General features: G+C 44.6%; 1 protein-coding gene across 1 annotated transcript in view; it reads left to right on the top strand.

Moving 5' to 3' along the window:
• Window positions 1-14,154, top strand: part of ccndbp1 (cyclin D-type binding-protein 1) — a 36,387-nt gene extending 22,233 nt beyond the window's left edge. Inside the window, exons 8-11 of the mRNA XM_086005278.1 lie at window positions 4,396-4,655; window positions 10,267-10,327; window positions 11,256-11,302; window positions 13,350-14,154. Coding sequence (XP_085861404.1) covers window positions 4,396-4,655; window positions 10,267-10,327; window positions 11,256-11,302; window positions 13,350-13,458 — 477 coding nt within the window. The 3' untranslated portion in view covers window positions 13,459-14,154. The remainder of the gene's footprint in view (window positions 1-4,395; window positions 4,656-10,266; window positions 10,328-11,255; window positions 11,303-13,349) is intronic.
• The last annotated feature ends 1,553 nt before the right edge of the window (window positions 14,155-15,707 follow it).

Here is a 15,707-nt window from a genome sequence, read left to right as displayed (position 1 = left end):
TACCCTACTCCTGCACGTCTTTACTCACACCAACTTACCTTGCACCTCCACCCATCCCTCTCTATCTACATTATCACTTCCCCATCTCACTAGCCACCCCTCACACCCATCCTCATCCTACTGCAAGCATACCAACTAACAACACACAAGGGTAGGCACTTGGGTGGTTTAGCCAATGTTCCTGTAAAGTTACTGTTAATGTCTTGTCGAGCATTGAAATCTATATTTTTAACACTTTTTACCTTATTGCACAGACCTTTAGAAGTGTCTTGGTGAGTTCCAGTGAATGTTGAGACAGACCCCCCCCCCTCCCAATTGTGATGTGTGAAAGGAATGGCTTGGACATTGTAGGGATGCTTTATGGTGCTGGTGTAGTGTCAGCCTGGCGCATCATGTGGCAGCCAGGGTGTACAGCATCAAGTGAAGTAAATGTGGCCTCTCGGGCAGCAATGTTGTCTGGTGCTGATGCCCTGTGTCCTGTGCAGCATCAGGTGATTGCGGAGAAGGTTGGTGTTGGGGCTGCTCGTGGAGGGGTTCAGAGGACCAAGATGAGATTTTTTTTAAGGACACTGATGTTGATGGAATAGATGGCAGCTGAAGTTGAGATGACAGAAGCGAATCTGTCAGTGGTGAGAGAGCTTGCTCCAAGGAGGTGACAGTGGATAGAGAGTTTACTCCAAACACTTCCAAACTGCATAAAGCTCAAGTGTCTTCCAAATCCTGAAGGCTCAAACTTCTGACATTGGAAAGTGAACAGCTGTAAAATGGTAGCTCTCATACATGAAAATTGGTGGAGTGGTAAATAGCGAGGAGGGAAGCCTCAGGCTACAGGACGATATAGACAGGTTGGTCAGATGGGCAGAACAGTGGCAAATGGAATTTAACCCTGAAAAGTGTGAGGTGATGCATTTTGGGAGGACTAACAAGGCAAGGGAATACACAGTGAGTGGTAGGACCCTAGGAAGGACAGAGGATCAGAGGGACCTTGGTGTGCATGTACATAGATCCCTGAAGGCAGCAGGACAGGTAGATAAGGTGGTTAAAAAGGCATATGGGATACTTGCCTTCATTAGCCGAGGCATAAGAGCAGGGAGGTTATGACGGAGTTGTACAAAACGCTAGTTAGGCCACAGCTGGAATACTGTGTGCAGTTCTGGTCGCCACACTATAGGAAGGATGCGATTGCATTGGAGAGGGTGCAGAGGAGATTCACCACGATGTTACCTGGGCTGGAGCGCTTCAGCTATGAAGAGAGACTGGACAGGCTGGGGTTGTTTTCCTTAGAGCAGTGAAGGCTGAGGGGGGACCTGATTGAGGTGTGCAAAATTGTGAGGGGCATAGATAGGGTAGATAGAAAGGAACTTTTCCCCTTAGTAGAGGGGTCAATAACCAGGGGGCATAGTTTCAAGGTAAGGGGCAGGAGGTTTAGAGGGGATTTGAGGAAAAACTTTTTCACCCAGAGGGTGGTTGGAATCTGGAACTCACTGCCTGAAAGGGTGGTAGAGGCAGGAATCCTCACAACATTCAAGAAGCATTTAGATGAGCACTTGAAACGCCATAGCATACAAGGCTACGGACCAAGTGCTGGAAATGGGATTAGAATAGATGGGGCTTGATGGATGGCGCAGGCACAGTGGGCCGAAGGGCCTCTTTCTGTGCTGTATAACTCTATGACTATACAACTTTTGCAGCTGTCACCTATTCACAGCAATGGGGAGAGATAGAAAACCTGACCTACTTACCTGACGTGATCTCCGAACAACGTGAACCCCATTAAAAAAGTGATAAAGTAGAAATAGGCTGGCAAAATAGTAGTTAACAAGCACTTAATTATCTTAAATGCCTCCCCCACCGCTTGGTGTTGGGTCTGTTCTGAAATCACAGACTCGACACTTTGGAAACGTACATGGAGACCGGTTCGGAGCGGGTTCCCAACCCGGTCAATCATTCCGATTTTGACAGTGGACTCGCCTCCAAATCTGCACTGAGCGCGCCGGCAAAATCGCGGCCTCTGTTTCTTGTTCTAGGACACCTAAATCTCTCTGAACAGCAACATTTAATCATTTCTCGCCATTTAAAAAATATTCTGTTTTTCTATTCTGCCTTCCAAAGTGAATAACCTCACATTTCTCCACATTTTACTCCTTCTGCCACCTTATTGCCCACTCACTTAACCTGTCTATATCCCTTTGCAGGCTCTTTGCGTCCTCCTCGCATTACTTTTCCACCTAGCTTTGTATCGTCAGCAAACTTGGATACATTGCACTCGGCCCCTTCATCTAAGTCATTAATATAGATTGTAAATAGCTGAGGCCCCAGCACTGATCTTTGTGGTACTCCATTAGTTACAGCCTGCCGATTTGTAAATGATCCGTTTATCCATACTCTGTTTTCTGTCTGTTAACCAATCCTTTATTCATGCTCTAATACAATAGCAAAATACTGCGGATGCTGGAAATCTAAAATAACAGAAAATGCTGGAAATACTCAGCAGGCCAGGCAGCATCCATGGAGAGAGAACCAGTTAACGTTTCAGGTCTGGGACCCTTCATCAGAATCATTATTCATGCTAATACATTACCCCCAACCCCATGTGCCCTATCTTGCTTAACAACCTTTTATGTGGCACCTTATCGAATGCCTTTTGGAAATCCAAATATACTAAAAGCCAACTCGGCAATGTTTTATTCGACTTTTTCTTTTTAAGGAAATAAAGGAATGTTGACTGACATTTCTTTTTAACCCATTTACAGCATTATTTTACACGCCAGTTTGTACTAGTATGATTAAAAAAAAACATTTTATAGAATTACAACACACAGACCGTTCAACCCAACCAGTCCGTGTTGGTGTTTACCCTCCACTCAAGCAGTAGTCCTGATCCTGTGTGTGTGCACTGTTCTCATATCCCCTTATTCCCTTTTCCTTCAACTATCTATTTAATCTATTTTATAATCTACCACCTCACATTTGCTGACATTGAATTCCATCTGCCACTTTTCCGCCCAACATCCTGTTGCTCCTTGTGGCTTCCTTTGGGCCTGAGAATTATTTACAATGCCTTCTATTTTCATGTGTGCAAACTTGGATACCACTTCCTCTAGCCCTATATCCAAATCGTTGATGTACACAGTGATCAGAAGTGGTCCCAGAACAGAACCCTGTGGAACACACGTCCATCTACTCAGCAACTGCCCTTAACTCCAACACCTCCCTTCTAACCAGTTTAATCCAATTTGCTTTCCTCCCTCGATTCCATATCCTTCAATCTTCTCCAGAAGTTATCACACAGGAAACTAATTAAAGGCTTTCTGAAATTTCATGTACACACCATCTACTGCATTTCCCCCCATCCACCATATCTTTCACCTTCTCAAAGAACTCTAATCGGGTTTGTCAATCATGATCATCCTTTCTGAAATCTGTTTCACATTGCATAGACTATACAGCACAGAAACCGGCCATTCACCCCAACCATTCCATGCTGGTGGAACAGCCCTTCCACTTTCTTTGGAAGTAACCAAAAGAGAGAGAAACGTATTCTAGGCCAGTCAGTCAGGATGGTCTGCAGAGCGAAATTGTAAGACTTGTGCCAACCCAGCCCGTCTTGGTCTGTTTTTTTAATTCATTCATGGGATGTGGGCATTGCTTTTATTGTGCATCCCTAATTGCCCTTGAGTGGCTTGCTAAGCCATTTCAGAGGGCAGTTAAGAGTCAGCCACATTGCTGTGGGTCTGGAATCACATATAAGCCAGACCAGGTAAGGACGGCAGATTTCCTTTTGGGTTTTTGCGACAATCTGATAGTTTCATGGTCACCGTTACTGATACTAGCGCTTTATTCCAGATTTATTTAATTAACTGAATTTAAATTCCACAGCTGCCGTGGTGGGATCATTAGTCCAGACCTCTGGATTACTCGTCCAGTAACATAACCAATATGCCACCATTTCCGATAATGCTAGCTTGACCAAAACAAGTATTGGCTCACTTACCCAGGACAAGGCAGTATGTGTTTTCTTTATTGACGAGGGCTTTGAAGTTAAGTGAAGTAAGTGAGTTTTAATACAACTATGTCCCCTTGGTGACTAAAATAAAGCAGCTTAATGACTTGTACTAGACCATGTCTCACTAAAGTGCTTTCTGTCCACCTACTGAAACAATTCTGGGTCATAAGATCATACTATTGTTATGCCTCCTGGTTACACTATTGTGTGGCCACAAATTGGGCAGTGTGAGTGTGAGCACATTCCTGATAAGATGCAGGGACCAGAGACCGTATCTAAGACAAACCTGCAATTTGTAACCGCTGACTGCACCAAACACTGTAGAAATAGCTAGCGCTGAATGAATTGTATCTGTGCTGTTCAGATAATCAGTTGTGTGTAATTGGCAGGCTCGGCATGCAGATAATCCAGATCCATTCAGTGACATTTTTGATGATGATGATGATGTAGACTTACGAGAAAATCGGGACACTTACTGGTCAGAAGCGGACAAACAGGTCATGGCTCCTTGCTTAGGACTACTGAAAGCAGCCAAAGCGTGTCTGAAAAAGGTCTCTGGAGCCATGAAAACTCATGGGAAGGTAGACACCTTACAACACTTAACACAGTTGGATGATTTGGGTGATATTACCAGTGAAATTAGCCCCAGGTGAGTTGCATTTTTATTGCTGAATGGAAAAACTGCCTCTAACTTAGTATTTTGCATCTGTGGTGTGGTTGGGTTGGCGGGGGGGGGGGGCAGTGGCTACAAGGGGAGGGTTTATCTTTTAATCAAAATGTTAGCTTGTATGAGCAATTCAAATTTTGAAAATTTTCTGGAGGATCTTATTGATGGCACTATGCCATAATGTGGCTTCTCATCACAATTATGATGATTACTCTAGCCTTCATTTTAGATTACTACATGGTCATCATCTGCTCACAAATTGGGCCCATGACTTGTTTTAGGTTAGGGATGGGGGCAATTTATACAAAACCTCTTCTAAGTCTCAGCCTTATCTCCGTGGTCGCACTCTCACCTCTCTAAGTCAGAAGGTCCAGTGATTTGAACGCATGATCTATGCTGACACTTCAGTGCAGTACTGAGGAAGTGCTGCACTGTCGGTGCTGTCTTTCGCATGAGACATTAAAACTGAGGTTCTTTGCCTGCTCAAGGTGGAGATAAGATCCTATGGCACTATTTGAAGAAGAGCAGGGGAAATTCTCCTGTTGCCCTAGCCATCATTTATCCTTAAACTAACACGGCTAAAACCGATTATCTGGTCATTTACCTTATTGCTGTTGGCAGGTTGGCTGTCGTGTTTGCTGACATAACATTGACTGCAGCTCAAAAATAATTCATTGGCTGTGAATCACTTGGGACGCTATAAAAATGGAAGTTCTTTCTAATGGATTCTTGATAAATTTTACACATGATGTGCTCCTATAAATGTATAGTTCTGAGAGGGCCATGCAATCAGTGTAATTTTTATCAGTACAAAAAGAAAATACTGCAGATGCTGGAAATCTGGAGAAAAAAAAACAGAAAATGCTGGAGAAACTCAGCAGGTCAGGCAGCATCTGTGAAGAGAGAAACAGAGTTAACGTTTCAGGTCGATGACCTTTCGTCAGAACTGGAAAAAAGCAGGAAATGGAACAGATTTTTAAGCAAGTGTAGAGGCTGGGAAAGGGGGGAGGGGATGAAAGAACAAAAGGGAAGGTCTGTGATCGGATAGAAGGCGGAAGAGATTGAGATATTCAAGGCAAAAGGAGATGGTAATAGGACAGGTTAAGAAACAAAGGATGGCTCTAGATGAAGTGTAAATTGCCCTGGCAGAATGAGAGACAGCTGCCATGTGGGGGAGAAGAAAGAGTGTGGATAAAAATATATATAAATAATTAATTAATTTAATTTAATTAATTGGGGCCGAGGTTATGATCTGAAATCGTTGAACTCTGTTGAGTCCAGAAGGCTGTAAAGTGCCTAATCGAAAGATGAGGTGCTGTTCCTCGAGCTTCCGCTGAGCTTCCGTGGAACAATGCAAGAGGCCGAGGACGGTGAGGCCTGAGTGGGAATGGAGCGGTGAATTGAAATGACAGGTGACCGGAAGCTCGGGGTCCCCCTTATGGACTGAACAGAGGTGTTCCGCAAAGCGGTCACCCAATCTGCGTTTAGTCTCCCCAATGTAGAGGAGACCACATTGTGATCAGCGAATACAGTATACTAAATTGCAAGAAGTACAAGTAAATTGCTGTTTCACCTGGAAGGGGTGTTTGGGGCCCTGGACAGTGGGAAGGGGGGAGGTATAAGGGCATGTGTTGCATCTCCTGCGCTTGCACGTGAAGGTGCCGGGGGAAGGGGTATTGGGGGTGATAGAGGAGTGGACTAGGGTGTCGCGGAGGGAGCAGTCCCTACGGAATGCTGAAAGGGGAGGTGAGGGGAAGATGCGTTTGGTGGTGGGATCACGCTGGAGGTGGCGGAAATGGCGGAGGATGATCTGTTGAATGTGGAGGTTGGTGGGGTGAAAGGTGAGGACAAGGGGAACTCTGTCGTGGTTCCGGGAGGGAGGGGCAGAAGTGCGGGAAATAGAACGGACACGGTCGCGGGCTGTGTCAACCACTGTAGAGGGGAATCCTCGGTTGAGGGAAAAGGAAGACATGTTAGAAGCACTGGTATGGAAGGTGGCATCGTCCGAGCAGATGAGACGGAGAAACTGGGAGAATGGAATAGAGCCCTTACTCGAGAAACTCCAGTATGATTTGGACAGGTTGGGTGATTGGGCAGAAGCATGGCAAATGCAATATAACATGGATAAATGCGAGGTTATCCACTTTGGTGTCAAAAACAGGAAGGCAGATTATTATCTGAATGGTAACAGATTGGGAGAAGGGGAAGTGCAACGAGACCTGGGCGTCCTTGTGCACTGGTCGCTGAAAGTAAGCATGCAGGTGCAGCAGGCGGTTAAGAAGGCGAATGGTATGTTGGCCTTCGTAGCGAGAGGGTTCGAGTACAGGAACAAGGCTGTCTTGCTGCAGTTGTACAGGGTCTTGGTGAGACCACATCTTGAGTATTGTGTGCAGTTTTGGTCGCCTTATCTGAGGAAGGATATTCTTGCCACGGAAGGAGTGCAGCGAAGATTCACCAGGCTGATACCTGGGATGGCAGGAATGACGTATGAGGAGAGATTGGGTCGATTGGGCTTATACTCACTGGAGTTTAGAAGAATGAGAGGGGATCTCATCGAAACTTTTAAAATTCTAACAGGACTAGACAGACTAGATGCTGGAAGGATGTTCCCGATGGTCGGGGAGTCCAGAACCAGGGGTCACAGTCTAAGGATAAGGGGTAAGCTATTTAGGACAGAGATGAGGAGGAATTTCTTCACCCAGAGTGGTGTGAACCTGTGGAATTCTCTGCCAAAGAAGGCAGTAGAGGCAAATTCATTAAATATATTCAAGAAGGAGTTGGATATATTTCTTAAGGCTAAAGGGATCAAGGGATATGGGGAGAAGGCAGGAACAGGGTACTGAATTTGGATGATCAGCTATGATCTCATTGAATGGCAGAGCAGGCTCGAGGGGCCGAATGGCCTACTTCTGCTCTTATCTTCTATGTCTATGTTTACAGGAGGCGGGGTGGGAGGAAGTGTAGTCCAGGTAGCTGTGGGAGTCAGTGGGCTTGTAGTGAATGTTTGTCAATAACCTATCCCCAGAGATGGAGACAGAGAAGTCGAGGACGGGAAGAGTAGGAGGACAGGAACAAAGAGTGTTCCACATATCCCACAAAAAGGCAGGCATAGTTGGACCCATGCGGGTTACCATAGCGAAGTGAGTGGAGTCAAAGGAGAAGTTGTTCAATGTGAGAACAAGTTCAGCCAGGTGGAGGAGGGTGGTGGTGGATGGGGACTGGTTGGGCCTCTGTTCAAGGAAGAAGCGGAGCGCCCTAAGGCCATCCTGGTGGGGGATGGCGGTGTTGAGGGATTGTATGTCCATAGTGAAAAGGAGGCGTTTGCGGCCAGGAAACTGTTAAAGTGGCGGAGGGCGTCAGAAGAGTCGTGGATGTAGGTGGGAAGAGACTGGACAAGAGGAGAAAAGACAGTCGAGATAGGAAGAGAGAAGTTCCGTGGGGCAAGAACAGGCTGAAACGATGGGTCTACCAGGGCAGTCCTGTTTGTGGATCTTGGGAAGGAGGTAGATGTGGGCTGTGCGGGGTTGGGGGACTATGAGGTTGGTGGCTGTGGGGGGGAAGATCTCCAGAGGAGATGAGGTCAGTGACAGTCTCGGAAACGGTGGTTTGATGTTCGGTAGTGGGGTCATGGTCCAGGCGGAGGTCGGAGGAGGTGTCGGAGAGTTGGCGTTCAGGTTCCGCTAGGTAGAGGTCGGTTCGCCAAACAACAACAGCACCACCCTTGTTGATAGGTTTAATGATAATGTTGGGGTTGGATCTGAGAGAATGGAGTGCCGCAAGTTCAGAGGGAGGTAGGGTGGAGTGAGTGAGGGGAGCAGAGAAATGGAGACGGCTGATGTCACGCCAGCAGTTTGCAATGAAAAGACCTGGAGAGGGCAAGAGGCCAGAGAAAGGGGTCGAGGTGGAACGAGAATTCTGAAAGCGGGAGAAAGGGTCAGCCTTGCGGGGGGTGGTGGGAAGACTCTTGGCCAAAGAAGTGGGCACGGAGACTAAGGCGGCAGAAAAAGAGCTCCGCATCGTGCCGAGCTCGAAATTCATTGAGGTGGGGGCATAAGGGGATGAAGCTCAGGCCTTTGCTAAGGACTGATCGTTCGGGGTCAGATGGGGAAGGTCAGAGGGGATAGAGAAAACGCAGCAGGGGGTGAGATTGGGAGAAGGGATGGGGTCAGAGGAAAGTGAAGGGGAAGAAGGTTCTGGAGGGGCGTTGGTGCCCAAGAGTTGTTGAAGCTTGCGATCCTTGACAGCGGAAAGGAAGAAAAAAAGTTTTTTATTAAAGCGCCGGATGAGGCGAAGGATGCAATGGAACTGCGGACCAGGACAGCTTTGAGATAGTGAGTCGGTGCTGCTGAAGAGAGAGGTTAGAGTGTGTTCATGTGGCGTCGCATGGCATTCAGCGTGGATCTCCGGATACGGCGAGAGCAGTGGTTCAAAGAATGCTGAATATCTTGGAGATATCTGTAGTCCTGGGTGGATCCAAAACACGAAGGGTGGAATTTCAGTTGGAATCCACGTGGAGTAAGTCGGAGCCAGAGACAGTTGCTGAGGAAAGATATGTGGCTGTGAAAGCGAGTTTTGGTAGATACCTGATCAACACGAGAAAGCAGCTTCCGGTTGCCTGTCGCTTTAATTCACCGCTCCACTCCCACTCGGACCTCACCGTCCTCGGCCTCTTGCATTGTTGCACGGAAGCTTGAGGAACAGCACCTCATCTTTCGATTAGGCACTTTACAGCCTTCTGGACTCAACATAGAGTTCAACAATTTCAGATCATAACCTCGGCCCCTATATATTTTTTATTCACACACTTTTTTTCTTCTCCCCCCACATGGCAGCTGTCTTTTCATCCTGCCAGTGTAATTTACACTTCATCTAGAGCCACCCTGTTTCTTAACCTGCCCCATTACCATCTCCTTTTGCCTTGAATATCTCTTAATGTCTCTTAACCTCATTGAAACTTAAAATTCTAACAGGACTAGACAGACTAGATGCAGGAAGGATGTTCCCGATGGCGGGGGAGTCCAGAACCAGGGGTCACAGTCTAAGGATAAGGGGTAAGCCATTTAGGACTGAGATGAGGAGGAATTTCTTCACCCATAGAGTGGTGAACCTGTGGAATTCTCTACCACAGAAGGCAGTTGAGGCCAATTCATTAAATATATTCAAGAAGGAGTTAGATATATTTCTTAAGGCTAAAGGGATCAAGGGATATGGAGAGAAGGCAGGGACAGGGTACTGAATTTGGATGATCAGCCATGATCTCATTGAATGGCGGGGCAGGCTCGAGGAGCCGAATGGCCGACTCCTGCTCCTGTCTTCTATGTTTCTATCCTATCTCAGTTCTTTCATCCCCTCCCCCCTTTCCCAGCCTCTACACTTGCTTAAAAATCTGTTCCATTTCCTGCTTTTGTCCATTCTGACGAAAGGTCATCGACCTGAAACTTTAACTCTGTTTCTCTCTTCACAGATGCTGCCTGACCACCTGAGTTTCCCCAGCACTTCCTAATTTTTATCAGTACTCAAGTAGTATACTGACTTTTCAAGCTACTGTATGTTTGGAGCCACTGTTGGTAACGTTGTTGCTTTTCTCCCCCAGTGTTGATGAATTGGTCTTGAGTCTTTATCCTCCAATGAACTATATTACTGTGCAAATGAACGTGAGTACTTTCCCTTCACCTTGAAATATACAACTAGCAGTATTGGACTGTATTACTCTTGTCCTGGTTTAGGAAGAAGGTGTGTGAATGGTAAAATAGTGCTGTTTGTTCCTTTCAATATTTTGATCCCATTGGCGTGACGTAAATTGATTCCAGGAGTACAAAGTGTACAGTTTTACAGAAATGCAAGAATAGAATGGCCATGGTATTTGAGACCTGCACGTAATCCCATATACCTCGGTAGGTGTGTGTATGCAGTTGTTGTGGGAGCTGTTTCTTTCCTGTGCTAGGCATCTTTTTACTGAATAAGACAATAGGCTGGATACCTGCTAGCAAATGCACAGGTTAGCCCGAGTGAACCATCACCTGTCTTTTTTTCTGTGCTTCTCATTTTTTTGAAAGTACCCCTTCTCTCTGCTCAGTCGCATTCGGGGTGACTTGGAAATCAGCAGTGTGGAAATTGGAGGCATGGCACTGTGTACAGCAGGGTGGAATGCTCATACACTGTATTGGCCAGACCTTGCTGATTCTAAAAGGTGTAGTCCTGTACGCTACATACAGGCACATTAAAGAATTTGGACCAAGCAAAGACCACCAACTCCATCAAGCCCGCTTCTTTCAGACAGTGTACCTTCGCATACCTCCCTCAGTTACTCTCTTGAGATGAAAGTTCTGATCTTTAAAAACTCGCTGAAACCCAGAATATTTATCCAGCCTCGTGTGTCTACTATTCAACCCTGGCACGCTGCCCTCAGACAACTTATGAAGTGTCACGTGCCATGGGGACTGTTGTATCGCATGACGTATTTGGCCATCCCGGGTGATCATTAGGAAGCTGTAGGTTTTCTGTCTAGCCGTTGTCAAGTATTTTTTATCCGAATTGTTTTCAAATAAGTTTTTTTTTTTTGAAAGTGTCTTTCTGTTTCAGGCTGCAAAGGTTGCTTCTGTCCTGAACAAAGCTCTGGAAATAACCAAGTGAGTTAAATGAATTACCAAGAAATTGTGCCTAATATATTCTGATTTTCACATGCCCCTAATTTTTATAGCTTTCATGTTTCAAAAATAAGATTGCAGTATGCACTTGGTACTTTTTTCTGTGATGTTACAGAGGACACTATCTGTTGCATCTTCACATCAGCACAGATACCTTCAGACACGAACTGCGTGCTACATCTCTGACTGAAGAGATGGGCCTTCTAGAGGATAAAATTAGATGGAGTATTCAACGGAATACACAACATTCCTGCCTCTGCAGTTGAGCACCAGTTACCACTAGGTGGTAGTAGTGTCATTTGTTCTCCAAATCCAACTACACTTAGCCTGGCAATGATTCTGAACCAGTACAACATCCATCTCATCGACATAGGAACAGGGGTCGGCCATTCAGCCCCTCGAGCCTGTTCTGCCATTCAGTGAGATCATGGCTGATCTGTAGCCTAACTCCATTAATACCCTTGGCTAGCAAAATTCTATCGAACTCTGATTTAAAAATTATTAATTGAGCAAGCATCTACTGCTTTTTGTGGGAGAGTTTTCCACACTTCAACCACCCTTTGTGTGCGGAAGCGTTTCCTAACTTCTCTCCTTAATGGCCTAGCTCTGATTTTAAGGTTATGTTCCCTTGTCCTAGACTTCCCCACCAGTGGAAAAAGTTTCTATCTACCCTATCAATTCCTTTCAAAATTCCTTAAAAACCTCAATCAAATCAGTCCTTAACCTTCTATGTTCCAGGGAATACAAGCCTAGTTTATGTAATCTCTCCTCATAATCTAACCCTTGGAGCCCTGGTAACATTCCGGTGAATCTGTGCTGTACTCCATCCAAGGCCAATCTATCCTTTCTAAGGTGTGGTGCCCAGAACTGCACACAGTGCTCCAGATGTGGTCTAACCAGGGCTTTGTATAGCTGTATTAAAAATTCCTCCCCTTTATATTCTAGCCCTCCAGTTATGAAGGCTAACATTCCATTAGCCTTTTTGATTTGTTTTTGTGCCTGATCTCTACATTTTATGATCTGTATACATGGACAACTCTTTGAATCTCCATTGTGTCTAGCTTTTCACCATTAAAAAAAAAACTAATTTCCTTTTTTGGTCCAAAATGGATGACTTCACACTTATCTACATTTGAAATCCATCTGCCAGTGTTTTGCCCACTCACTTAATCTATCTTAATGTTTCTTTGTAATTTCATGCTCCTGTCTACACTATTTAGTATGCCACCAATCTTTTTGTCATCGCCAAACTTGGATATATGGGTCTCTACTGTGTTATCTATGTCATTAAGAAATTTCGCCTAGTTTATGTACTCTTCTCATCATTTAACCCTTGGAACTGTCTGGCAGAAGAACTAGCCTGTCGGAGAAAGGGACGATTTCTAAGGACACCAAACCCTGATCTTGAAACCTCTTAAGGCAACTTAGCATCGCTGCACAGTGGTTTTCAAGCAATTGTAGTGTAAATCTTAAGCCAGGTCCTCACTTAACTCTGGATTTAAACAGTGAAAGATTCTCAAGGGGGTAGTGTAACCCAATTAGACTTCAGTGCATGGAATATAACACTAATGCAGTGTGAAACCAGGTGTAAAAGGTACCCAGGAGAGTCCATGGACATCCTGGACACTTTATTTAACTCAAACTGCATTCATTTTAAACATTTATACAATGTGGAGGCTGTGTTGTGTACTGTCTAAAACATTTCAAATTTCACTGTTGGGGTGGAGCTCTGCACATCCGTGTAACCACTCATGCACAGAACTCTATTCTGGGCTGAAGAATTGGAGTTCTAAGTAGGCACTTGTCTGAGCCTAGTAGCTGCAGTGTAAGGCCAGAGTGTGGCTACATAGTCCTGGAAGTGTTATATAGTCGTTGCCAACTGCACTGAGAGACAACATTGATAAACCATCTAATTGACCAGTGACATTTTTAAAACTGGGGACATATAAACAATCTGCACACCTTATGTGCTTTTCTGCACTGTATGGTACTGCAGTTTCAAGAACTAATTCTTTCTTTCTTTGTATAGATCCAGTCACATGTGCCCTGAATCGGAGAGCAGCTGGTTGCAGTTTCTAAGCGGAGCAATTGATCACAATATGGACAACGTGAAGGGTTTAACACAGGGCAGTACTTAATAAATAAAAGGCGTCTACAGTTAGATGTTGTAGACTGGGGAAGAGTATGTTTGTTCTATTTAAGAAACCCAAAGCAGCGACTAAAAAAAAGTTGGTTAACAGTTGATACGACTGTTTATGTACATAAGCTTACAATCTCTGTAGGCTACCATGTGTTTTATCAAAATTGTCCATGATTACCCTTCCTTAAAGGCACACTGATGTCCTAATTTAGTGATGTGCTTGCATGTCAACATTCTTAAAAATCTAGTGTGCTCTTTAGTCCTTTGAAAACCGCAGCAGCATTTCAGCATCAAATTGAAAGCTATAATTTTTTTGGGTTTTTTCACAACATTTTCTTTTTTAGGGATGCAGTTGTGGGTTAGAATTGTTCCTTCCATCAGAATGATGGGGTGAAAGTCTCCCTTTTCTGCTAAGTGTTCCTTTGTGAAATAAGATTCAGTAGTCTTACCCAGTTTCCAGTAGATGGAAGCACAACAATCCACAATTCAATCCAAGTTGGGATTAATTTCTATCAGCCATGTGTACGCTGCAGTACATTATGGAGCTTAACTCCAGGGGCTTTTTTTCTGGCAGAAGGAGAACATCTGAGATTTCCAAAAAGTTCCTTGTGAGATGGAGTCTCCCACATAGACCAAGAAAATGTAAATTCTTTTGCCTTTTTTGACGACTTTAATAAAGTTATTCTGCACTTTGTTAGCAATTTGTGTTCTTGTTTCTTTAACATCGCACTTTCATCTGATGTGAAATATGTAAATTGGCTTTAATACAGTTTGGTAATGTGTGAGCCAGTGGCGGAAGGCAAATAAGGCCCAATATGTAACTGAGTCCTGTGAAAGAAGTTCAATGTATAAAGTATCAGATACAAAGATCATTGCCTCATAGAATCATAGAAAGTTACAACACGGAAGGAGGCCATTTTGGTCCATCGTGTCCGCACCGGCCAACAAAGAGCTATACAGCTTAATCCCACTTCCCAGCTCTTAGTCCATAACCCTGCAGGTTAGAGCATCCCAAATGCACATCCAAGTACTTTTTAAATGTGGTTAGGGTTCCTGCCTTCTGATCCAAGAGCAATCTCAGCATTCCAGCAAATGTTGATCCGAATTGGAAACTCGGGCTCAATGTTGTTCTTTATTTCTCCTGAGCTTGGAGGTTGCTGCCAATTGTGTCCCACCCTTGCACCTGTTGAGAGGAGCTAACTCAGCAGAGATCAAGGATTGAACCTGGAATCTTCCTGATCTGAATGGCACAGCAACTTGCCACTAAAAAAGCAAAATTCTGCGGATGCTGCAAATCTGAAATAACCAGAAAATGCTGGAAATTCTCAGGTCAGGCAGCATCTGTGGAGCGAGAAACAAAGGAACAGAGTTAACGTTTCAGGTCGATGACCTTTCCTCATAACTGAAAAAAGTTAGAGATGCAACAGGTTTTAAGCAAGTGCACAGGCAGGGAAAGGGGGGAGGGGAGGAAATAACACGAGGAAGGTGTGTGATAGGGTGGAAGGCAGGAGCGATTAAATGACAAAAGGGATGATGGTGCAAGGCGAAAAGAGATGTTATCGGGACAGGTAAAGAAACAAAAGATGGGTCCGAATCATTAGCAACAGTCGCTGTCCAAAAAAATGGGGGCATAGGTTATGATCTGAAATTGTTGAACGCGATGTCGAGTCCAGAAGGCTGAAAAGTGCCTAATCAAGAAGATGAGGTGCTATTCCTCAAGCTTACGTAGAGCTTCATTGGAACAGTGCAGGAGGCCAGAGGTCAGAGTGGGAGTGGTCTGGAGAATTAAAATGACAGGCGACCGGAAGCTCAGGGTCACGCTTGCGGACTGAACGGAGATGTTCTATGTGAAGACGAGGGAAGATTGGAAATTGGAAGCAACAACGAATTTTTCCAGTTCAGGGTGAGAGCAGGAAACGGCACCGATACAGTCATCAATGTAATGGAAGGGTAAGTGTCGTTTATAGTGCTGTCTGTTTTATTGTTCATTGTATTATTGTCCTTTCAGCTCTTGAGTTCCTCGTGTAGATAATTAGTGCAGTGGTTTACATGTACTGTAACCCATAAAGTAAAAACCTGCTTATAATTTCAATTTAGATAAGAGCAAGGTAATACACTTTGGTAGGAGGAAGGATAACTGTGGCAATGTGCTGAATACAGTTGTGGCCTGTATAAAACTTAGTTACACAATTAAACATATAATTTTATTATTTTTGTTTTACTTAATGTGAAACATTACACCTTATG

The sequence above is a fragment of the Somniosus microcephalus genome, chromosome 13, assembly GCF_052327205.1.
Source record: "Somniosus microcephalus isolate GS21.2 chromosome 13, FLI_Smic_1.0, whole genome shotgun sequence".
NCBI lineage: Eukaryota > Metazoa > Chordata > Chondrichthyes > Squaliformes > Somniosidae > Somniosus > Somniosus microcephalus.
This window is presented reverse-complemented; position numbering and strand designations above follow the sequence as displayed.